The 25,054-nt window shown below is 38.7% G+C and overlaps 1 protein-coding gene across 1 annotated transcript; it reads right to left on the reverse strand.

Annotated features, from left to right (window-relative positions):
- Positions 1-3,073: 3,073 nt before the first annotated feature.
- Positions 3,074-12,986, reverse strand: LOC108036693 (uncharacterized). Its single transcript, XM_050885038.1, has 9 exons — positions 12,960-12,986; positions 12,433-12,688; positions 11,496-12,353; positions 9,341-9,458; positions 7,978-8,138; positions 7,806-7,913; positions 7,529-7,726; positions 7,110-7,242; positions 3,074-4,557 (listed from the first exon to the last, which is right to left on the reverse strand). Exons 1-9 carry the CDS (start codon positions 12,984-12,986, stop codon positions 4,530-4,532), a joined length of 1,887 nt encoding a protein of 628 aa, XP_050740995.1. The 3' UTR covers positions 3,074-4,529.
- Positions 12,987-25,054: the final 12,068 nt, after the last annotated feature.

Below are 25,054 nucleotides of genomic sequence, written 5' to 3' on the forward strand. Positions count from 1 at the left end.
TCATTGAGTGCTAAAAACAAGTGTATGCTTATGTAAGTATTCGGCTTCGGTTTCCCTCAACTCTTCCTCCATTATAATTATATTTATATCGTATAATGTCTATGTAACGAGATGTTCGGTAGTTAGGCGTAAAGAGAGCAGTTTTCTTCTTAGTGGAAATTCGTAAAGTTCGATAGAAATCAGATGAAAGTTTCATAAAGTTTTCCTTTGGTTTGTTTCTCAATTTATTCGTTAAACTCTTTACATTAATTACTTAGCTAAATTGTTGGGTTCTTTTCACCATCTTCTGCTTATGTTTTCTGTTCTCATTTTTCATATCATTTTTTTTGGGCTTTTTAATTGTTTTGTTGCTATAGCCATACAAAATGTTGTGTTTCTTTAATGTATAACGTTAAGTACACACATATACATGCTCGATCATATATGTTTTCCATTTGGTTTTAGTTTAATGAACACTTTGTTGGGTTCATTTTCAATATTAGTTTAAAAAGTTAGTTATAGTTTTAAGATTAGCGTTGGTTTTACATTTTCTTGGTTGTTTTAGGTTTAGAAAAAGTTCTGCTTGTCGAAATTAATATAGTTAAGAAGCGCTGTGCCCTGTTGACTTGTTTGTGATTTCTTTTCGGTCTAGATTTAGGATTAGGTCTAGTTTTAGCTTCGGTTTCCATAATTCATTATCTATGTATTGTATGTATACACTATATATGTAGTTATATAAATTGTTAAAAATCATATTGTATCGATTAGTGTTCTGAAACACCTTCGTGTTCGCTCTAGTTGAAGACTTTTCGCAGGGGTCCCCGGAGCAGCTGAAGTCCTTCCCCGGGACCTGGCATCGAGTTATATTCGGTTATTATACGGCGGAGTCTGAGGAGGGGGAGGCGGGGCTGGCACTTAATTGATTTCTTCTTCTCTTCTAACTCCCCAAAAGGCTTAAGTGGCTAGCTATCCTATATCTAGCTCGTCCCGGAGGAAGGGTTCCCGCTGCTCTCGCCGGCCCATGTGTGTTTTGTGTGACATTCGGTTACTAGCTTGGATTACAGAATACTTTACTGCTTTCGTGGTTCGTGGCTCGTGGTTTTTATGGCGAACCGTGTTTACCCGTACTTCTAACTGGTTTATGGAGTGCTGATGTCACACCCCCTAAGGCCAAGTCACACGTTTCGCTCGAAGTCGCCGGTAAGGGAAATGATTTAAAAGGTAAGTTGTTTTTTTAATGATTTGCTCTATTTCTACTGAAACCCTAAGGCAATTATTTGTTTTCCTACAGTGTCTCCTACAGGTTTTTACACTACTCTGGGCGCCTGCGGAAAACAAAGTTCGGTTTTTGCGGGTTTGATTCGCCGAAATATCAGCCTGGCCGGCTGACGGCTCCTCCTCCAAGTTCTCATCTCCTTCTCGATCGGAAGCTAGCTCCCTCCCAGAGCCGGAATTCATAAAAATGTGTGACTTGCCAGTGAATCCGCCCAAGAGAATGCTTCTAAACAATCATAAATTTGGCTCTGATTTCGCAAACAATGGGTTTTGGTTCTGCGAACGTTCTCAACAATGCCATAACAAGTGTTTCTGGAAATCGTTGCTTCCGCAGTGTATAGTTTTTCATTGGGGGCATTTCTCCTATTTTCTCTCTGCCATCTTGAGTTTCGCAGCGCCCAAACACACTGAATGGTAAGTCCAAGAGAGACAGTTGTGATTTAAATTTCAAAGCGATTTAGCTCGTATGTTCACTCCGTGAAAACAAAGAACCAAGGACCTTTCTGAATTCTGAACCTAGCCCGTCCATTTTAGCTTTAACTAGTGGTTGCCCTTTGGGAAAACCTATGCGAACCGCTTTTCTGGCCTACGTTTAGTCCTAGCTTTCGTTCCGGCTGCTGATTTCCCCCCTCGACACTTGGCTTATGCGACTAATTAAAAGTACGTGTAATTATTAATATTATTTATGTATACGTTATATATAATATATATATAAGGTTCCTCCTTGTAACTTAATTAGAACTTCGTCTGATGTTCACATTTAGATGCTCTACTCATGAAGCGACTAACGCGCGACCCAAAGTGTGTGCCAAGAAATCTGCATTTGTGATCATGTTGTAGGTAGTCAGCAGCAGTTGCTGGGTGAACAATGGATCGGTCGGGGACCGGAAATGTGGGAGATGGGGAGTGGGAGAAACGGAAGTGGGAGTGGGAGTGGGAGGAGTCGAGTGATCTAGCTGAGGAGTTGTAGTTAGGATACACGGTTGTTGTTGTCAGGCTTAGTTTGTCGCTTGTTTTCTGTACAAAAAGACATACAATACTGCGTATGTGGTTGTTGTATATAAGTGTATATTATATAAGTATGTATAGTTTCCGTTTGTTGCATCCACTTCGTAGCACGTTGTATATATATAGCGTAGTTGACGAGGCCCGAAGTTGATCTGGTTTGGTTTGCTATAGAGTTAGTTACGTGTGTATGGTTGGTTGTTCATGTTGTTGTGGGTAAGATTACGTTATACGGTATAGCAGTAATAGGTATCGTAGCTGTTGTCGTCGTCTTGTGGGCCTACTTTTCGGCTCAGGGAGGCTCAAGGATGCCTGGTGTGGGGGTTTGGTCGAAAGAGAGAAGTCGATGGGGAATCGGTCGGATGGAACCAGGCCCAGCAATGAAAATCAAGGCTTTGCAGACAGTGAAGGGGGAGGGGGTCGGTGTAATGTAATGTACAATTAAGCATAGTAGGTGAATTGTAATATAAGTAGTAGTTGCTGTCGGTAATAGTTGTTATACACAAATAAGCCACAAAAACTGTACAACAATTGTACATGAATAAAAAACTTATGCGCGAGAATTTATCGACGGTTTCCAAAAAGTCTCCTTTCTAGGCTATTATTCACCCCTGCCTTCTTCCTCTATTTTTGAAATTCATCGCATATGTATATAACTATGTAATCGAACATGCACACACACACGTGATCTATATATATAGCAATTGTATATATATTCTTTATTTATATATATAACAAGAACATTTCTCTGTTGGTTCTTACCAAGGGTTCTGCTTATTATGCTCATTTAGTTTACTATACAAATCGTCTCGTCTTGTGTTTTTTAACATAATTTTATTTATTAACTTCATCGTTTAGCTGAGAACACAGTTTACTATGTAAATATTTAAAGCTTTGGTGGCGGCAAAAAAATCAACAAAGAAAAGTCCACGATAATAAAAACATCAAACAAAATAAAGGTCGTACAAATTTATACATATATCAATATGTATTTACATATATACGATTTCATTATGATTACGAGTTACGATGTGAATTGAAGACCGCTCAAGTTCTTAGTTCTTTCGCATTTCGATTTTTATACACATACATTATACATACAAAAACAACCAAAATTAACAACGGAAATTAACTAACAGAGCTTATGATTCCTTTGTTTTTAGTTCTTAGTGTGTTTTGATTTTGGTTTTTAGTTTTTTTTTACCAAAAATGAGGCTAAGCAAATAGTACTGAACTTTACAAGTTTTGGCAGTACGCATCTGATCCACTTCCATCCTTTCCTCCTAAAATTATGCAATATACAATGTTCTCGCTTCCAACGCTCTTCTTCGTCCACCTCCCGTCATCAGCTACTAGTTGTGGTATTAATCCTTTAAAATATACTCATAACTCGCTACTTAATGGTTTAAAAAGTTCATCTCCAGCTTTCCAATACACCGCTTTAACTAAGTTGAAAGTACAGCGTTCTTCAACATTGTCCTCCAATCATCATCTTTTTCATCACGTTCCAGTGTTCTCCCTCCTCTTCCTCGTAAGTGTGGTGCCGCTGCTTCCGCTTCGCTTTCTCTGCTTTCTTTTTGAGTTCCGTCTCGAACTAAAACTAACCTCAAATTATCGCTACCTAAAAAATCATAGTTGTATAAAGAGTTCTCCTGCTAGGAAAGAGAGAGACAGGGCATTGCCTACTTGCTTTCACGGTGAGTCAGGCAGAGACAGAAGAAAATCGCCTTCTTCAGATTTTCTCAACTTTTTAGGTTATGTACAATATTACTCTGTTGTTTTCAGGTGAAGGGTGCGTGGGAGAGGGAGTGGCATGTGCGACATTTTTGCTTTGCTTTCGAGTTAACGCTTCACCTTATGGTTAGTTGCTAACGCTCCTTTATACTGCCGTCGTTTATCCATATTCTCTTATTAGTGTTCGTTTAACTGCTATCACTTTCCTTTTTAGTATAACTTTAGATTTACTCCGGTTCATCTTGTGTAATATTAATTGTTTGCTTTTCCTTTATACTTCTTTAATAAAATACAAATTTGCTAAACAAAGGTTGCAGTTTTGCTGGGAGAGGGGGTTGGGATAGGGTGTGGATACACAACTTTTTCTCTTGTAACCGTTTCATTATTTCGATTTCATTACTTCTTGATTTCGCTAGTTTTATGTGGTTTATGTAATGTTTTAATGCATTTTACTTTCTGTTACTTGCTTTTGCTCATATTTAAATGGATTCATTTGTTATTTTTATACGGTGTGTTCTTTCTTTTGCTTAAGAATTTTAATCATAATTTCTCCTTTTCTTTTTCCTGCAATAAAAAGTAAATCGCAAAAATCACTTGGATTAGTTAGGTGATGGTCTAGGTTTTGTTGCTGATGTTTGTGATTGGATTGGGGTTTCATCAACGAATCGAATAACTGGTTAATGGAAAATGTCGAATAATACAAAACATTGATAGGGGAATGATAATCAATTTATCAAAAACGTTGCTATGCTTAAACTAAAAGAAAAGATATACAATATAAAGTTGTTTGTTAGTAGAAAAGGTATGCTACTTTGGGTTGTTGCCCTTGCAGATGCCGTAGGTGTTGCTATTGCAGTTCAGATTGTTAGTAGTTATCGTTACTTTTTTGCTAAATTATTGCATGATTGTAGTTTTTGGAGTTGTTGAAGTTGTTGATGTAAGTTGACGCTGGGCACATTTGGATCAGATTTGGTTGGTCAAGCGGGTTCATGGAGAATTGATCGAGGGCGAGGTTTATTTTTGGGTTGGTTTTTGTTTTTGGTGGTGGTTTTGGTTTTTAGTTTTATCGTTTTTATGATGATTGCAGAAAACAGTCAACCAATCATTCGATCGAATCTAGCGGCAGGTTCTCCCACACATTTTCAGTTTTTGCTTAGGATTTCTCATTCAATTTAGTTTCAACTAGAGAGCGAACTTGATCAACTACTCAAAAGAAATGTTGGTTTATTCGACAATTTATATGGATAGTTATGGGGAAAATAAGAAAAGAATGGAAGATACATTTGATTAGCTTTCCATGATTATCGGTTACAACAAATCATTCAAAGATACCAGAAATGGTCAAGAACAGCAAATCAAAAGTCAATCAGCAACAGAACACAAGTATAACTCGAAACAATGTGTACCGGGACACAATGTGTTCCATTCTAAACAGGCGCAGGCAAGCAGAAACCAGGAGCTAAGATCTAAGGAAATAATAAAAGTACAGAACAGCACTACGAATAAAAAATATAGAAAACAATAAAAATGCAAACTGGTTGGTTTTGTTCTTTTTTTGTTTATTTATTTTTTTGTTTAATTTACAATTGTATTTTTGTTGTTGTTTGTTTTATATTTCGGTAGAAATCAATCTCAAAACGCACAAAATCATAATGGATAGTTGTAATCGGTAAAGAATAGCACAAGTGTTTAGATACTAGATACAAAGAATCGAAATCATTTCATTTTTCAAGTTTATACACAGCGAAATCAACAGAGGCGACAAAAAAACATAAAATGCGCAAACTTGAGTGGCGGGGCTGAGGGGCGGTTCGGGGCGGGAAAAATACTCTTTTGTGTACAATATACAAATAATTCTAATTATAATTTCAAATCAATGCAAAAGTGTTGAGCTGCGATTTCTGTGTTCTCTGTGTATGTTTTTATTCACTGCCAAAAATTAATAAGCTTAAAAGTGATTTATAATATACATAAGTAACGATTAATTCTGTTTTTGTATTCCTCCAAAGCAAAATGAAAACTTTTGCTCCGGCTACGGCGTTTTTGTGTGTTTCCTTTTAAATGTGGTTTTCTTCGTAATGTATATAATTAAAGAATAAGTACTTAAAACAAAGTTGATAACATTTTCTTGTCGTATTCCTTTACACGATAATAATAATAATAATAATAATATTATGGACTGGACTTTGACATAAAAGAAGGGGTTTATAGGTAAATCTTTTTCTTTAAGTTTCGTTTGTAGTTTTTAAGCAACAGAAACAAGCACAGCGAAAAATGAATTTTCGATTTGAATAAAGCAGGAAACTATAAGGCATATTTACGATGAATTAATTATAGTATTTATATCTAGAGAACTACATATTTTGTTTTTACTCGGATGTGTTGGTGTGAGTGGGTTGTGTCTGTGTGCGTTCGTTTTGTGTTTCCGTTTCCGTTTTGTGTTTGTCAGAGTTTTGGCCGAAGCAAATATACGGATCAGGAATACATTTGCTTTTGTTTAGCACACGTCGAAAAGAGTAGAAACCCAGAAGTATAACTCTTTGTGTTTACTCTCCATTTCACCTCTCGGGCTCTCGTATTTTTATTATTATAATTTCTTTGCGACGCTCCAAGCACAGTAGACTTTATTATAATACAAAATTAGCAAAAACTATATAATTTCTTAACCTTTAGCTTTTCTTTCATCGCATATCCGTTTGCGTCAAACACAAAAATTCATTCATCTTCATTTTCCCATTGTGGTAACTATTAGAAATTGTTAACTAAGAAAATTTCACTAATTGTTGTAGCTGCTGCCTCTCCGTCCGTTTGTCTGTCCGTCCGTAAGTACGTTGCTTCTCCGTATCCGTATGTGTACTCGGTTCCGTATGGTTATGTTGGTGTCTGGTCTGCATTCGCGTTCGCCTGCAGCTTCAACGTCTTTAATTTGCAGTGTAAAACTAAAATTTTAACTTGTCCTCTTCTGCTGCGATTCGTTTGTTTTTTATGTGTTTGTTTGCTGATGTTTGGTATTACTTGGGACTGACAGTTTATGTGGTTGCGGTTTGTTTGTTGCGGTGTTGATTGTTTGGTAGGTTGTTGGTAGGTGTGTTGGGTTGGAGAGTAGGCACACTTACTGTTCTTGGGGATCAGTATCACTCTCCTCCAGTTCGCTCTTGTTGCGTCTCTTCTCATAGATGAGAATGATGATGCACAGAATCAGCACCTCAGCACAGATGCCCAGGAAAGGCCACAAGGCGGCAAATTTGCCTAAATAGATGAGGTAGTGGTTAAAATATATTCTTTATTTGGGCCTACTGGCTAGCCATGGTCGCTTTATTTGCCGTGTCTGACTGTTATATAACTAGTATGCCAGCCCAACCCAGCTCGATTAAAATGTTCATTCTTTTTGTTGCAAGCTTTAACAATTTAATTTTGGAAAGCCCTTTGATTCTATGGACAACAGCTTGACGGTCTAGCCATGACAAAGCGACCATAGTAATTCGGCGGACATTTGGTAAAGCTCGGGCGACGCTCCCAGCCGATGCAAACTTACCCTTAACACGCACAGTTGTGAAGTCGCTGGCAGGAGCGGTGGTGTTTACACCATAGTCGTTGGCCGCATTGCGACCAATGCATTTGTACTCGCCTCTGTCGTCCAATGTCACATTATCCAGTGTCAGAATGGCGTTTTGCACGCCGTTGTCCTGCTTGAGGACGAAGCGGTCTGTGGCGTTTGTCAGCGTTACGTTACCTGCCAGAGGGATTTCGTTAGATGAGTTAAAACGGATTTCGATCTGGGGACATCGCAAAGAAGGGGTTGGATGACTCACCAAAGGTCCAAGTCAATTGGGGATCGGTTCCCACGACGGTGCAGGTCACCGACATCTTCTCACCCTCCACAACAGCTGTATTTGAAGGCACTCTTACAACAACGCGAGCTGCAGGCAACAAAGGATACCAATTAATTGGGGGTTTGTGGTTCACGGAGAAGCAGGGACCTACCAATCACTTCGATTCTCTGGGACTCGCCGTCGATCTCGCAAGTGTAATTTCCATGGTCGTTCGCCTCCGTCTTATCGATAATAAACTTTTTCTCGTCTGCGATTATCTTAAAGCGACCTTTTAGCGAAGGCTCGTCCGTCACCAGAGTGTTATTCTTTTTCCTGTTCGCAGTGGATTAATTTCATTAAAAAAATACGAAGAAGCTCAAAAGGTTTTGGGGGTCCTTTGACCCGTTGTAATGCGCTTTCAACAAAACCAATTACAATAAACATCTAGTTGTTCCACAAAATTGAAAAAACATTGTAGAATATTTAATCAAAGAAGTGAGGTTTATTGAAGTATCGTATATATTCTAACACCACGCTAGTCTAGTTTTGAATCTAAAGAAACAAGATAGAACAGTTTCTCTGTAGATATTTGCTCACAGAAAAATCCATTTGTTTAAATGAATTCTACAGTTATCGCCGAATTGCCCGGCTACACCTACTTGAGCCACCAACTTTCTCATAGCCCTCCGCCGTTTTCTAAGCCTTTTGCCAATTATTCAAAGACTAATTCCACAGCGAGGCACACGCAAGGTTTGGCCCTGGCCCCAGAACAAGAACGAGAACCAGAGACCCGGACTGGTCCCGGAATGAGCAAAAGTGTCATTACCACTACCAGACCCTGCCGCAGAGCTCGGCGCTTTGGCTACCAACACTAACTGGTCCCAGACAGGAAGGCACTTTTCAGTAACCACCTCCCCCAGAAGTGCCTCCCATCAGTCCCCACTCAACTGTACACGCTTACAAATGGCACCACATAATACCCTTGCAAAGGGTATGCTTACTATGTTATACATGTTCCAAAAAAGGATGTCTCTGTGTCGCAGTGAATGTCGAAGCTTTTCCCGGTTTATTTTTGAGTGCGTGAATTATCCATAGGAAGCTTTGTGTAAAAAAATGTCCATCAATGACCTTATGCATCCGACTTTCGATTATATATATTCTTGAAAACCTTTACAAGTGGCTTGAAAACTCAAGTGGTTTCTGTGGCGCTCTATTTCATTAAAATTTACTAGTAATCAGCAAAGTACAGGTGATCAAAACCCTCCGGAGATCCCGGTGGCAATTTAGGTAGATGAATTTTCTAGGTAGCTCATGCTTCGATCTTTTTCCGGTTACCAGGTTACGTCAGTCAGGCCGTCAGTTAGGCAGTCAGGCCAACATAATTAAGCAAAAGTGCTTAGCTGTGCCATATTAAAATGATTGCTCTTATAACTACTAACTATGTGGGACACAGACACAAACAGAGACCCGCTTGCCTCGCAGCATGTCCGGATATTTTTGGGAACCTGGGTGGAGTGGATTTCGGAATGACTTACCATATGAGTACGGCCTTCGTGGTTTCGTCTTTCACGTTGCAGCTAAGAACCAGCGGCGTTTTGATGTCGTAAAATTTCATTTTATGCTCGATATTATCGTAGTTTGGCACCAGCTTATCTGGAGATGGTATAGATAGACAGAAAATATTAGTCACTTATTGAAAGAGGCGGGTGGCGTTCTAATATTGAGATACGAGAAAACGTTTACATAAAAACTGCTTAAACAATGTTTATTCTAATAACTTGTTTATAAAGATAAGTATATGTATTTGCTTATAGGAATAATTTGAGAACGAGCTTATAGTATGAGAGGTTTAGGTGGACATTTTGGAAGATATTTCTGAGGTTTTCGATTCGGTTTTTGGCTGAGAAATGAGAGCTTGAGATTCGGGTTTGATTACTGACTAAATTGCTTAGGAGAGTAATGATGAATTAGCAACACACAAACCACTAATACCAAATCAAAGTTGGAGCAAACAAAAGTACTCGTAAAATTAAAACTAAAACTAAGGAGTGTGTATAAATAAAACAAAAGAGTATACATTTTGGTCAATCGAATTTTATTCATCCTGTCAATTATAAATAAGTCACATTTTCATTCTATTTTTAAACTTGGACTGAAATCAAATAAACTTCATTTTACACTGCGTATGAATTGAGATAACTCTGTTACGCTTGTTGATTAGTTTTGTATGTATAGTAGTTGATTAATTTATTGGTTAAATTAGCTGTAATGTATAAAGAGCAAAAGTTGGATTATCGATGGACACAATGCGGTACATAAAACATTTAGATCGATTCTCGGTCAATCGGCAGTTCGATAGGCAAGAATCGCAAGCAAAAAAGCAATAGAGCGAGAAAAGAGAGTCAGCGACTAGTCACGTGTGTTTTTCGCCTCATTGATTGTAATCAGCTCGTAGCCAATCGCTTCCAATTGTAAACTTGTGCGTCATCGCGAGCTGGCTGCCAATCAGATTCAAATCGAAACGGAATCAACATTGAAATTGAAATCGAATTCGAAATCGAAATCGATGCGCCTGCCAACTGTGTGTTCAACAACCAGAGTAAACAACGAAAGTGTTAAAGAGCAAGAACCAAGGAGGAGGAGGAAAAGAAAGTCAAAGAAAGACAAAGGATGACAAAGAAAGCCAAAGGAAAACAACGACAGACATTCATCTGTAGCTAGCGCGAGGCCACAAGACCTGGCTACAAATAAAATCAGAAAGTAAAGCACAAAAGACAAAGAAAGGGCGGCAATGATGAAGAGTTCAGGCAAACAACTCAAGCTCAACTTAAAGGTGTGACGTATGTGGATGTGTGGGTGTGTTGGCGTGTGTATGGGCGAGAGCGAGAGCGGAGAGTGAGCTCGTCAGAATCACTCCGAGAGGAAGCGAGCGAGAGGGCGAGTTAGCTAGCGAACGATTGAGGCTTAACTAAAATCCAACAACACCAAAACTAGACTAGCAAGGTTAATGCAAGATGGAGAGAGACGGCGATAGCAAGAGAGGGTTGGGGTGCGGTTGAGTTGAGATCTGATGCAGTTCGAAAGAGACAAGACGAGGGATGGGTGGGCGAACAGTTGCAGCGATGACACACGACCGTGTTCCCATTTTCATTTTCCCAAACAGTCGGATTTCGAACCGTGATTACTGCGGGGAATCAACATGTTCTATCTCTATCTCAATTGTAAGAGATCTCAAAAAGTATGCTACATTTGAAAGGTCACTTAGCATCTAAAAAATACGTTTTCCCGATAAATATAACGTGACATGGCAAAAAAAAAAGTTTTTACTGTTTTCGATGAAACGGAAGTGAAGCTGATTATGAAAACTAAAAATCAAAAATATTAACATGCTTAACCCATTGTTGATTTTTATTTCTAGATTGCGTTAAGAAGCTATACAGATAAGATCACTTATCTCACAATTGTCAAAAGATCGATAACAGTCGAGGAAACACACGGAGCTAATGGAAATGGGAGCAAGGCCATAGTTAATGCTACGATAATAATTACAATGACACTTTAGATCGGCGCGAGCAAGATAAAAGCCAAAAAACGAACAACAAAGTGGCATTTAAAAGTCGAACTTTAATAAGAGGTTAGTGAGTGTGTCATGTGTGTATAGTGTTTGGTGTGCATGTGTGTGTGGCTCACCCATCTTGACGGGCAAGAGCGTCTGGTGCTGTAGATGCACTTGATGCACCTGATGCCCCTGGCCACCCATCAGCATATGGCCACCGGCTCCCATCATTGGGGCAGTAGCACCCGCAGGACCTCCCGGGCCTGCACCATCATATCCACCCATGGCCCTCGTGCTGGAGGCTGCTGAAATGGTGGTCTGCTCTCCTCGTCCTCCTCCTCTCGCGTCTTCCTCTGATCCAGAGCCCACCACAGGAGGCAAATAGTGCTGTGAATGGGTCTTGTGCCGCTCATGCTGGCCAGGATGGGGCCGCGGCGGCGGTTGCAACTGGAAGGCGTTCAGCGTGTGCTGCCCCTGTTGCTGCAACTGCTGCTGGTGGTGGGTATGGTGGTGCGCCGTCGTCATGAATAGGGTGGTCTCCGTGGCAGTGGCACTGGCAGTGGAATACGTTTGATTGTACAGTATGGTGGGTGGCTCCGGCGGCGCCACCGTGTGCTCCTGAGGATTAAGGCGCGGTGGTGGAAAGTCGGGCGGTGTGGCCGAATAAACGCGATGGATGCCACCTCCTACTGACGAAGTATGCCAGGATTGAGAGCCGGACAAGCTGTCGTTTCCATAACCCAAATGCGACTTGTGCTGTTTGTGCTTTGCCTTCCACTCTTTTGAGAATACTTCGTCCGCCGACTTGGACGTTACCTCATCAATGGTTTGATAGCCAGACTCGGTGGGTCCGCCCGCTCCCACTCCTACTCCCTTGGAATCCAACACTCGCAGCATGAAACTGCTGTGGTGACGGTTGCACTGGTAGATACCCTCGTGCACCTTAAGAGCATGCTTTACGCTCAGATGGGCCTCGATCTTGTGATCTTCACCTTTAGCGGGACCAACAGATGACCAGATGAGAGGTGGAATCAACTTCTCCGGAATCAAGTCCTCCGTCAAAATACTCACCATCGATTGTACTCTCCGACAGAGTGTAGGCGTGATCGTCTCGCCCGTGTCGAAGGTTGTGCCGTGTGATTGGCTCCCCGTTCTTGAGCCAATGGATTTGCTCGGTGACCGGGATAACGCAGGTGATGGAGAAGTCTTCGCCCACGCTGACTTCGTGGTCTCCATAATAGATGGTCGCCTGCTCGTTGGCTGCTCCCACAACAAAAATGAACGTTGGTATAGGATTCAAGGTACACAGAATAAATTTAAGTCGGGACTAGGAAAAGTGCTGGTCAACAGAATTGATAGGGGAAGGAATCTTTCAAAAATAGCTGACAATTTAAAATCTCTGAAAGAGACATCTGAAATGTATCATTGACATAGTTTGTTTTGGACTCTTTGAGAGGTTTACAACTACTGGAGATTTTTGAACTACCCAGTCTTAGGCAAACAATTCCCATTTGTTGGGTTCTAACAATGACTGATCTTAAACATTCAATTCAGATGAAAAAATACGTTTTCTGTAAGACCTTATGAAAAAAATGTACGAGCATACTATAAAATTGATTAACCATTTCTATCCCAATCACCGGACTTTAGTTTCGTGAACAAATTCCGTTGACCAGTAAAAACGATTCCAAATAATAAAATCTAACTGAAACTCAAAGGTAAAAGGGGAAAAAACGTACCATCAATACCTTCAATAATATAAATGTTTATGTTTATGTCATGACTTTTATTATTTGTGTTTGTTCCGTTTACGGTATTTGTTGAACAATGTGCGATCGATTATTTGATTTCAGCGCCAAGTTGCAAATATTTTTTAATGTTGGAATTTATCTAATCGAAACGCTTTATGATTTTGCGAGGTTTCTGGGTTGAAGGAGGCTAATAAAACACATTTAAATACATAACAAAAAAACACAATGGATGGAAAACAAACCCACATAAACCGAAAATGTATTAACGAAATTGTGGAAATTAACATTAACTTATTTAACAAAATAAATGTTTTTTTTCTTACTGTACAGAGTGATTTATCTTAACCTAATCGATGCAAAGCAAAAAAACAGAGGGGTAGTGTGAATATTTCCCCCCAATTTAACATGTTTTCCAAACATAATAACTTAATTAATTTTATTTGTCTAAAATGTTCCCCCATGACCGTTTTCAGATCTTCGTAACTTGCTAAAACAACACAATAATTAATTTGTTTTGCGTTTACTTTACTTTGTAAAAATCAAATCCAAATGTGCAACGTATTAATGAAACAAAATCCACAATATGAAATTGAAATTTTAAGGTTTATTTGATTATTTTTGAAGTAGTACGTCAATGACGTCAATGACTGAACGTTAGTAATTAGTTTCTTAGAGAAGTTTTACAATTTTGAAAATATATCACCACCATTTATTAGCTGTATTTGAGAATATGTAACGTTTACTTTTAAATGTACACAAATATAAAAATGTGTGACATATCACACTACTCTTTCCTTGTGTGCATTTCGACAACTTAAGTTCGCTATAGATTTTTTCGTCTTTCAAAAATAAAACCAAATACTTTACGTAACACCCTGGTAATTGGATTTTTTGCATGGCTTTTAGTTTGTTCCTATCAGAAAAAAAGATAGTCGAAAACGATGACGTCAATGGACTGGTTTGAACTGCATCGGTGACGTCAATTTAGGCCAGTTTTAACTGCATAAACCCACAAAGACCTGCTGCGAAGCCTTGTGGCATTCCAATATGACTTGTTGAGTTGTTATCGCCAAGTACCCTCTGATAACACTGAAGCAGCGCCATAAATATTTGTGTATTCCGTATGCCCGGGGAGTATGTATGTACACTCATGTATGTACAATGCACATGTGTACGCGTATTTGCTCGTACACTTGCCTGTATATCTGCCGGATGTATTACAAAACGGACTGTCGAGCCTGATAAAAAGTACACCGAACCGAACTCAGCAACACGGAGCCGAGTGAAGCATAAGCACACAATCTTATCAGCCGATTAGAGCAGTTAGCGAGCGGTTGGACAATGTCTTTCTCCTTATCCTTATCGCTGTCACGTCAAGGCACACGAACACACTCGCACGTTTGCACACACTGATGTTAAATTGTGTTTACGTCGCCTTTTCCATCTGCTGACAATTCCCCTCCTCTACGTTAAAATTAGCCCCCTTTCGGCGAAAAACATTACTTACATAAAATTAATGTGGCCTGGATATGGGGAATATGTATCAATTAAGTTTCTTATGATTTGAAGTTCTTTGCATACTTTGCACAGGGTATAATACGTCCGCCAGATTCAACGGAAAATATATTATAATTAATATAATATTAAATGCACATTACACTTAGTTTATATAGTTTGTCTTTCTATTTCATTAGTAACTTGCACAGAGCAGCTCATCAGTGTTTGTGTCCTAACCGCTGTTCTACACTGTTCGTGTGGAGGCAGAGAACGGAATAGAGGCAAAATCTGCCCTCCCCTGGTTTAAACACGTTGTTTTTAATTGGGATAGTTTTAATAAGACATTTATGAATTGATTTAAAAAGCAACTCGATGCGTACCCAAAATATTATTTGTGCTAAAAGGAGCTTAAGAGTAGGGTAATGAACTAGGGGAAGTTTTACCACTTCTGACCAAAATCATTTTTTAAAAGTCGTTAAAACCAAATGATACACTCTGGGACAATTTAACAAAAGACCAATCTTTAATGCTATGTTTAAGGATTTTTTAGGCGCCCTCTCCTGCTTAGATAAGAGCTGTTGTATAGGCTGTTATACACTACATTCTGGGGATGTAGAAATTCTACGTAAAACTGCAACTTTAAAATTGCAAAACCACTTTTAAAGCATGTTTAGTGCAGTTTTTAGAATAAATTTAAAGGATGGTGGTGGGTACTAAGCGTTTTTGAGTTAAAGTATTCTAATTTAATCGTGTTGTTTTTGTGTTCGAAAGTAAAATTGACCGGTCTAGCGCAAATATGTTTTTTAAAGAACTAATTTTTAAGATGAGATACAAAGCGAGTCCAGCGGAGTCCACTTATCAGATCTATTGGGATTTAAAGAGCGAGAAATTCTGGTTTACATGAATGTAGTTAAAAACCACTTTTTACGATAGTTGGAGAAATTTAATTGTTAGGATCATAACCTCAAATTTAACTAGAGCCCTCATTTATACTGTCGGCAGAATATATACAGAGTACATACAGTAGTACTTTTGTTTAAAACGTTTAACAAGGTAAGCCGAAGACACAGAACGCTACCATTGAGATATTTAACCGGACCTTAGCAGTTGTAAAAGGAAACTACCGCTAAAATTAAACAAAAATTATAAAAATTAAATTAGATTTGCTTCTACGACAACATTCGAATTATTCTGATTTATTTAAAATGTTCAATTTTGTTTTTATATCATATTAAAGTTACTTTCAAAGCTTTATGTAATTATCTCTACAAATAGCAAAGTTGATCTGATCATTTCTATGACAGCTACATATATTAAATATTTTCCGATCCGCATGACTTTTATGTTAATATCTGTTGTTGATAAAAACAACGATTGTCAAAGTTTTACTTATATATCTTAGAAAATGAGGGGGTTATTAATTTTGGCCAGAAAAAGTGGTAAAACTTTCCATAGTGTAATGTACGCACATTTCTCCCACACGCACATTCGCATGGCGAAGAGTGAAGGAGGGGCACAGGGAGAGCGGTGGAAGAGGTACAATTTATTTTGCAAAGTCTAAGACGCCACCCTACCACCCTACCACCCACCACCCTGTTTTCCCCACCCAACGCCATCCGAAAATGCTCTTGTCACTTTGGACGGCGCAGCCACACGGCTAAAGGGCGAGGGAGATGGGGCTACACAACACAACTGAGCACATTGCAGCCGGCAGTAGCAGAAAGAGAGGGACAGAAAGGAGGAGATGGCAGACAGCTGAACAATAATTTAAATTTATACAACACTGTCGCGCCACCCTCGATTTGAGGTATTTAGGTATATGTTTCTTACAGGTGCCAGGGATGTCACCCTTCAAATTCTATTTAGTTTAAGCTTTAGACATGTTCCTTAAAGCAAATGGAGATATGAAGGTAAACTCTAAATGTTTGCGCACCTAAAGAAAACAAGACTTGTTTTATTTTAAAATAAATATTAAATAATATTAAACGCTAGATAGCAGATCCTATATTATATTGTATTATTCGAATTTATCATTTCTAGTAATAGGAAGAAGCATGTTGACCGTTTCTCATTTTTTGTTTGGTGTATACGTAATATATAGCGCGTATACGCAACGTTGTCCATTTTATAACACCGCGAACCATTGTTACTACAAACATTTCCAGAGCGAGTACGCAAATCACCATGTTTTAAACTATAATTTTGTGGCAGTTAGAGTATTCTAACCTGAAATCTATGGGGATGTGATGTACCTTTAAAAATGCTTTGAAAACCAAAACCCCCAATACTAAGGCCACATAAAATCAAATGTAAAAAATATAATCAAACTCTGAGTTCGCTGTCGTAAGAAAGCGAAATGACTCTGTGGAGCAAAGCCACATCTCAGCATTCTTTTGCCCTATAGAGTGTATATATCCACCACACTTAACCGCCCGACAAGCCCTAGACGCTTAACCGCTCGTTGCCGTTTTTGTAGCTGACAGAGAACTAGAAATTTATGGTTTATTGCTTGTTCACCTAGCACAGTTTTTGTCGCATTCCTGCCCGAGCCAAATGGAAGTGGGCTCAAAACAAATGAATGCGGTGCAGTGGGGTGAGGGAAGTCTAAAAAGCGCAAAACTAAAAGTTTATTTAATAAAATTTATGGGACTGCCTGTAGTCTTCTGTGCAACGCCCCTCCCGAAAATCGAACACTTCTTGGTATCTATTGTTAAAGGCTTTTGTCTACAAATTAGCAGGCGGAATCAGTTTTTAAAGTTTGTAAAATGAAGATTTTATTATTATTATTGTCATTGATGTAACATTTAAGTAATAGGGCGAAATATATGGTGTAGGCTAAGCACAAATAGTTCATATGATGTAAAAATGAGGTTAAAGATGAGGTTAGTATACAATCAAATGATGATATTTTGGGCTTCACCAAAAATACACCGAGAAAAACAAATGATCATTAATATTCCTGTATTGCTATCTAGATTCGCCATGTGATGTTGCTAAAATTGTTGTAGCTGAAAGCAATTATAATAAAATTTACACAGCGAATTTGCAAAATCCCGCGAAAATGAACACGAAGTGCTTGAGAATTACGCAAAGCGAACACGAAAAAACAACGAGAATAAGAAAAATTAATTAACACCAAGCCAAAACTTGTATGTGTTCAAATGTATGGTTTTGATTGTATCTATGATTCCGTGTTATTTTTAGCAGGCGCTGCGCACGTGAAAGCACAGTCTTAAGTGCACTGGATAGCCACATTGTGCAAAAACGAATTTCAAACAGTTTGATGATCACCACCAGAACATCAAACAAATGCAAAAACTTTATGAACAACTGATTTACAACATTTGTAGTGTGACTTGCTTCAGTTAATTTTCAAGAAGGAACTCCTTTAGTAAAACTTACAAAATCAAATCCAAGTTCATTAAGTGAATGGCAAGAAAATGCCACTTAAATGCAGAGAACTCGATTACACTTGACGAACAAGGCAGAGTCATAGTCATAGTCAGATACAGATACTTGCACAGTAATACCAACAAAACAAATTAATTTAAATGAAAAAACATACAGAGGCGAAGATGATGAAGGGATGATGCCTATGCGAAGCGGAGAACGTGTCACTTTTAAAATGCGCCAACTAACCATTATGGTGATTATTATTATCACGCTTATCATAATCAGCCAGATTTATAAATAAATATTTAAACACGCAGCCGGGTTACGCGAGGAGAAGCAAACACAATGAACGAAGGGGTGAGGTGTTTGGAAGGAGGATTGTATGTATAATAGTCATGTGTCTAGGTTTTGTTGGTAGAATTCACTCTCTATAGTGTGTTTGCTCTGCTCTGGGTGTGCATGCTCTGGCTGCTCTGTAAATTGAAATAAAAATTGTTTGTCTATTTTAAAATTAGCAAAAGCAACCAAAACGAAAACGTCGAGCGCTCGTCTGTGCGTGCAACTTCCTAACCAATCAGCCCCTCCGGCAAACTGCTATATAGTATATTTATCTCGGTGAATATTTGTATTTAAAAAAATGTATGCGCCTAGCCTCACTACGCAACAATGCGACAAACAAGACCGCTCGCAAAGTTCAAAGCGAGTAGCACAAGCGGGTACAGGGTAGCAGCAGTTGAGTTTGCATTTGCAGTTCACTACCGCTTAGAAATTGTGGACCTTGCAGAACCCCTGGAGCACTACAAATTGGAATATTTCAATTTATCGTGTCTGGAAAATTGGTAAACTTTCCCGATATGAGTATAGTTAATCCCTTAATTAAATATCAGGAAGTTGCACATGATGGTTGTTTGCTATAAGAACCACTTCAACGATACATATATGTAATGATATTTTGAAAAAGCTTTATGAATATAAAAATGATGGCCATTTCTTAACTAACATTTTAATTTTTGAGTCTGGATTTTACAGCTCCTAAATAGGCTGCAAAAATTGAAAGAAGGTCTCCTCGGTCGCAAGAATATCTCTTTGCTATGCCATCCCCAAATTTTTTAAAAATTATTTTTTGTTAATGAAAGTGAGCTGTATATTATTGGTAAGAGCGAGCTGGAATATACCAAAAAACTAACTTTGGGATTAGGCACTGCAAGTACGATCACTATTGGCACACTTGAATCTTGAAAGAACTTGAAAAATGTTTCTCATTTATTTATCTGTTGGCTTCTGGCCTCTAGGATTTCTTTTTGTTTTCGAACGAATGCACGTTAGACGTCTTTAAAGCAAACAAACATTAACGAAACACTTGTTTAGCGTTTTCAAGTATGTAGAAATAACAGAGGAATATCTATGGATGGTGCTGCGTGTGCGTCTGCTTTCTGCCTTGTGTCTGTACATAAATATTTTATTTGCTTGCAGTTGGTGTGTCTAATTAAACGAAATAAACATAGGCTAAATTTAATTTCGCCCTCTCTAGTGGCGGTTTCTGTTGGCCATGGAAAAGCCATACAAATCGAGGCGAACCCGGAACAAAGAAGTGGGCATTTTGGTATCTTTAAAATACATTTAAACATATTTAGTCTGCATATGATTGGCATTATATGAGGTGTGTTTCTGTTCATGTGGCAGAAATGAACAAATGTACCGATCATTTTAAAAAATCGACATTCAACGTTTTTTTCTAAATATTTAAGGGGATTTTCATTAAAAAATAACGCGTTACTTAAAAATAGAAAAAGGTTATATAAACTAAGTTACTTACTTTCCCAAGAATCTAGTTAATTTATTTCACTTAAGAGGTAATTTTATTTTGAGTGCACTGACTAATACCAAATCAGCAAATGAAAACTGTTTGCCCTTCCTCATCTTAGTTGGGAATTTTCGGGAGTAAACTAGAAGTCGTAATTATTATTTGTTTTAAAATAAAAATTAGAAAACAAAAATTTGGTATTAAGTTTTATCAAAAAAATTGACAAGTCTTATTGTTTTATGTGTATAATACAAATGGAAAATTAGCCTTATACAAGTTAATAAATCCTATTCTGGATTTATAAAATACAAATTGAATAAGAGGTTAATCACGTTATCGCACTTGCCAGTAAAAATAAGAATGCCAGACTTTTCCAATATTTTTAAACTTATAACACTATTGGTAAGTAAGCCAAGAGCTCAAGCTACATCCTAATCAAATGTGGCATTGACGTGCTTAAGAGAAGATTATTTCTTAAATTCAACTCTAATTCATCAACTCTAAATCGATTTTATATTCTTTATGCTTTCGCAATATATTTGGTTTATACTGTTTGACAGTCAGTGCGATCATTGTTTGGGGAAAAAAATCATTGCGCTTTGCATACGTCACGGGCCATCAGAATTGATCAATAAATTGCGAGCCCGCATACGTATGTCTGCCAGTTTTGTTGAATATTTCATTTCAATGCCCTGCTTTCGGTTCGACCGAGGCATTCCCCTATGATATTCGCCATCCCCGGGCCACACTGTATGCGCCATTCATGTCAATTATTATTGGCTTTGGCACAATTGGAAACGAAACGCAAATTGATGCGAAGAAAAGAAAACTAATCGAGAGCATTTCAATGCAAATACATATATCAGCGCACGTGTGTGGGCCGCCGAGCAGTTTCCAATTTATTTATGTATTATGGTGCTTGTAAAAATATTACTGCTCGTTCACCAAGTGCTGATGGATGTGGTGACGCTTTTTTATTAATCATTGCTGGAGCAACTGTTGTAGAAGTTATGCCTTTACTGCCTGCCTGCCATTGAATTCCATGTATTGAATCATCACTGTTTAATTTTTGTTTCTTGCGGGTCTGTACTTTTGAACTCTAAGACAAAGGCGCCTAGAGAGAGACAGGGAGAGAGTCAATGCCACAGGCGATAAAGATGTTTTTCACAACGTCTTATCAGTAATTGTTGTGTACTATATGGCTCTGAGTTCCGATATGAAGGAAATAAAGAAGTAATGTGACTCTCTGTTATAGGCTAATCAAATTCCTATAAATGTGGCCCAAAATGTACTGGCCAATATAAGTTTATGATTTTTTTATAATGTTTAAGTATCTAATCCAAAGCTAATATCGCTTTTTCCTAAAAAAATTAATACAAAACATATTATAATTTAGTTTGAAAACATAAATAATGAACGTACATTATAATTTCAAAATGGTATAACCGTTACTCGTAGAGTAAAAGGGAATACTAGATTCGTTTAAAAGTATGTGACAGGTAGAAGTACGATTTGCCGACCCATAAGGTATATATATTCATGATCGGGACAACAGCCGAGTCCATCTTGCCATGTTCGTCTGTCTTTCCATCCGCATGGAAGCGGAGATCTTGGTAACTACAAAAGTTAGAAAGCCAGGTTTAGGCATGTGGATCCTTGAGCCTCTTGCGCAGCGCAAGCTTAAAACAGCAGCAGGGTGCTCTAGAAACCGTCTAGCTGCCACATTTTGGAATATTTCGGAAGAAATCGACATAGCAAATATAATTATTATTTAGCAAAATCAGTTTAGATTGTATACCACATGCAGCAAATCAGCTTAGTGTCGCTAGGTGACGCAAGGATGCGCTAGATGCCGCTATAGCTAAGCTAGTGAAAGACACATTTTCTGGAAGCATATCTCTAGCTCCATTATCCATTATTGTACACTGAAAGTATGAATATAACACTCGGTAGTTAAGTTTAAAAATTACATTTTTTAGATCTCCCAGGTCTACCAGATGAACTGCATAATTCCACAAAATCTAAGCCTGCTGTCTGGGGTTGGCGTTGTTCTCTTCTACGACTCTTTCTATACATTCTCACCCATCCTCACAATGGAAAAATTCCTCTCTTTCGTGGAAATAGCGACAACAATTCCCAGACAGTCGTTCAAAAAAGAAAATATTTGAGGAAAATAGAACAAAAAATGAGCAATTTATACATGTACGTATGCATGTGTATTACACTCTGCCTGGTCAAATGCCCCACACGGGGCTGCTGATTGATTGGGCGGGAAAAGGGCTGCGGGGGGTGGCATTTTCTTTGGTGACGTTATTGGCGACTCTTTGGTTTGGCATTGCTTTTTGTTGCCGCCTATGAAAAGTCAAACACAGCACTTCTGGCAGACAGTCAGACATTCAAAAAACACACATCCATATGATCTATAGATAGAAATATACAAATGTATATATGTGGCACGGCACAGTGGGCCACACGCAATTGTCTTAAAGTGCGAAAAAAGAGTTGAAAATATGCAAACCGAAGGAAAACTTGACATTTCGGAAGGAGAATGTTTTAAGAGCAAACAGAGAGAGAAACAGCAGCGCTACGTATATTTTTATTGTTCTCACGCAGAAAAAATCAGGAATAGCACTATATTTATTTTTAAATACAATACTTAGCCTATAACAAAGGCAAATATTGGAGCCCGCACGCAGACAAATAAGCACGGATACAGCAGTATTAAAGGTCTGCCGAATGTGTGAACTTTAAGCTTTTATCGGGTACCTGCTAATAAAAGAGCAACAACCACGAAGTCGAGTAGCGGTGGGGAAGGGGCAGTTTTAGATAAGGGCGTTGGAGTACAACTTTGTTTTGTGCTCCGTGTCCTTCCCTTACCACCGCCAATTAGCAGGAAAATGCATCACAGAAAGCTGCACACGCATATGCGCACACTGCGCGAAAAGAAGGAGGCCGCTCAAAAGTCAAGGTTGCCAAATCGCTGATTTGTGGCCATTTCACTCCGCCATTGTGAGTCATAAAAATCAGCATTTTGCTCTCAACTTGCGTCACTAGAACCTAGGTGGAGATGATCCTGCAAGATGCCTTAGCTATGATAACGTATGTAATATCAAGCGTATTAAATTCGGTCGACTGTGTTCAGAGGGGGCTATATCAACTGCAAGGATGATGTTGATACCAGCTACACGAGGGTTTACTGGGGCCAGGCATTATAATAGCTATACTTCTAGCCAATGCAATGTTGATTGATTCAAACACCAATGTCAAACTGTCCAAGTGAAACCAATAAAATGCTGGCACATGTAAACTAAGTTGATTGCGTTTAACTCAATTATCCTCAGTGGCTTTTGAATGTAGCTGGAGTTGGGCCTAATTTTCTCTGTGTACAAGGCATACCTACAATGCACCTTCGCATATGTATCCGAGGACGTGCCCTGTTTAAGCAACCATTATCTGGCACGGACCGGAAACACAAGGCAACCTCTGTGCTGAAGAACAACAAGAGCCAGAGCCAGAAGAACAGGCAGAAGAAGCGGAGAAAGGAGAGAAAGGTACGAGCGAACGAGCAGTGCCGTGTGCCACGGCCAGTCGAAAAGAGACAGGGCCAGAGAGTTTTCCACTGCAATCGCAGAATTCCAGACAATGTGCAATCAGAAGCGGCGGGGGAGTGGGGAGGGCCCCCGGCGGGGAAGTGCCAGCCAATGCCACGCCCACGCTGAAGCTCTATAGCACCATGGCTGCGGAACACAGAAACTGCCAGCCAAGCCTTTCGTTCACCACGACGCCTTTCTCAATGTGTGTGCGGCAGTCCTGAAAGGGAACCCACAGGACACGAGCCCATCCCAGCCCGAGACCAAACTCTACTGAGCGAAACTGAGCCAACGCCAGGCAACGATGACATTGAAAGGGAAATTACATTTCATGTTTATTGTCTTAATAAAAATAATGTTTGCGCAAAAGAGGCAGGCACCCATGGCCTGCCCCCTGTCCCTCTGCCCACACCTCCCCTCCCGTATCGCACAAATCATCTCGCATTCAATGCAAAATGCAGATACCCCAAGACAATCTGTGCCGTTGTAAAGTATTTTTATAGCGAATGCAGCAAAGACAAAGGAGAGGAGAACAGCATTGAATTGTTGTCAGCAATTCAAGGAGTTAAAGCCAAATCCTCTTGAGACACAGAGCAAGGGCTTGATTTATGCCCCAAACATTATATGTCTGATATACAAAAAGGAAGAAAGTCAACTTCAAAATTCTTGGATACACAAAAACTGATATTCCCAATAGAACAAGATAGTATGTCGAAAAACACCGAAGCCATAATTTGTTCATATTATTTGTCCAATAACCAATTTTCGATTACTCCTGTGGCAGCTATATGATATACATACATTTTGATCAAAATAAAACAGAACTAATTAAAAAATGTAATTTCCAAGCAAAGGAGGATATATTTTTTAGAACACCAAGGTATTCCTACGGGAGATATAAAATATAGTCTTCCGATCCTACTAAAAAGAAAGAAGACTTTTAATAAAGTTTCAGCCCCATAGCTTTAAAACTGAGAGACTATTTTCCGTAGAAACTGACGGACAGACGGACATGGCTATATATACATATAATAATATATACATATACGTAATGGGGTCAAAAACGTCTCCTTCCTATTCAGATTCCAAATGTTTATGAATAAACATTATAATTTTTCTTTTTTACACTAATTATAATTCTTTAACTCATTTTTTACAAAGCAATTTTATTTAATTTTTTGCTTGACATTTAAATGACGGCACGTTAAAGTTCCTAATTTTCTTTATTTAAGAAATATACTTCGAAATAATCGCTAATATATGATTTTATTTTCTAACCGAAAGGTTCCATAACACTCCTTTTAACCCATTTTCAACCCACTGTGCTTCGGTTTCGCTTTACGCTCCTTGTTTGCTTAAGCTTCCTTTGCTGGGTGAGCCGAAATTTAAATATTTGACATTTATTAATGTAATGAAAATGTCATTAAATAAACATGGCGAAATGAAACTGGTTAGCCAAACGTGCGCAGTTAACAGCCGAAATGAAAGCACTTGCCAAGGCATTCCACCTGCTCGGATATTTTGCAAAAAATGAAAAAACAAAAAGTACCTATATGTGACAAGACCTATGGAATAAGCTTGGGGTAGAGTAAGGGAGAAACAGCCTTATTTTTCGGCTCTTCGCACATTCGTCCGCAGCATAAACACCTGGACAACAC

This window comes from Drosophila biarmipes, chromosome 2L, assembly GCF_025231255.1.
Source record: "Drosophila biarmipes strain raj3 chromosome 2L, RU_DBia_V1.1, whole genome shotgun sequence".
Classification (NCBI taxonomy): Eukaryota; Metazoa; Arthropoda; class Insecta; order Diptera; family Drosophilidae; genus Drosophila; species Drosophila biarmipes.

Coding starts and splice junctions, on each gene's coding strand:
- LOC108036693 (XM_050885038.1), bottom strand. CDS start 12,986: ATGGTTAATCAATTTTATAGTATGCTC. Junction 12,354..12,432: donor GTCGGAGAGTACAATCGATG/GTGAGTATTTTG, acceptor GTCCCGCTAAAG/GTGAAGATCACAAGATCGAG. Junction 7,914..7,977: donor CCAGAGAATCGAAGTGATTG/GTAGGTCCCTGC, acceptor TGTTGCCTGCAG/CTCGCGTTGTTGTAAGAGTG.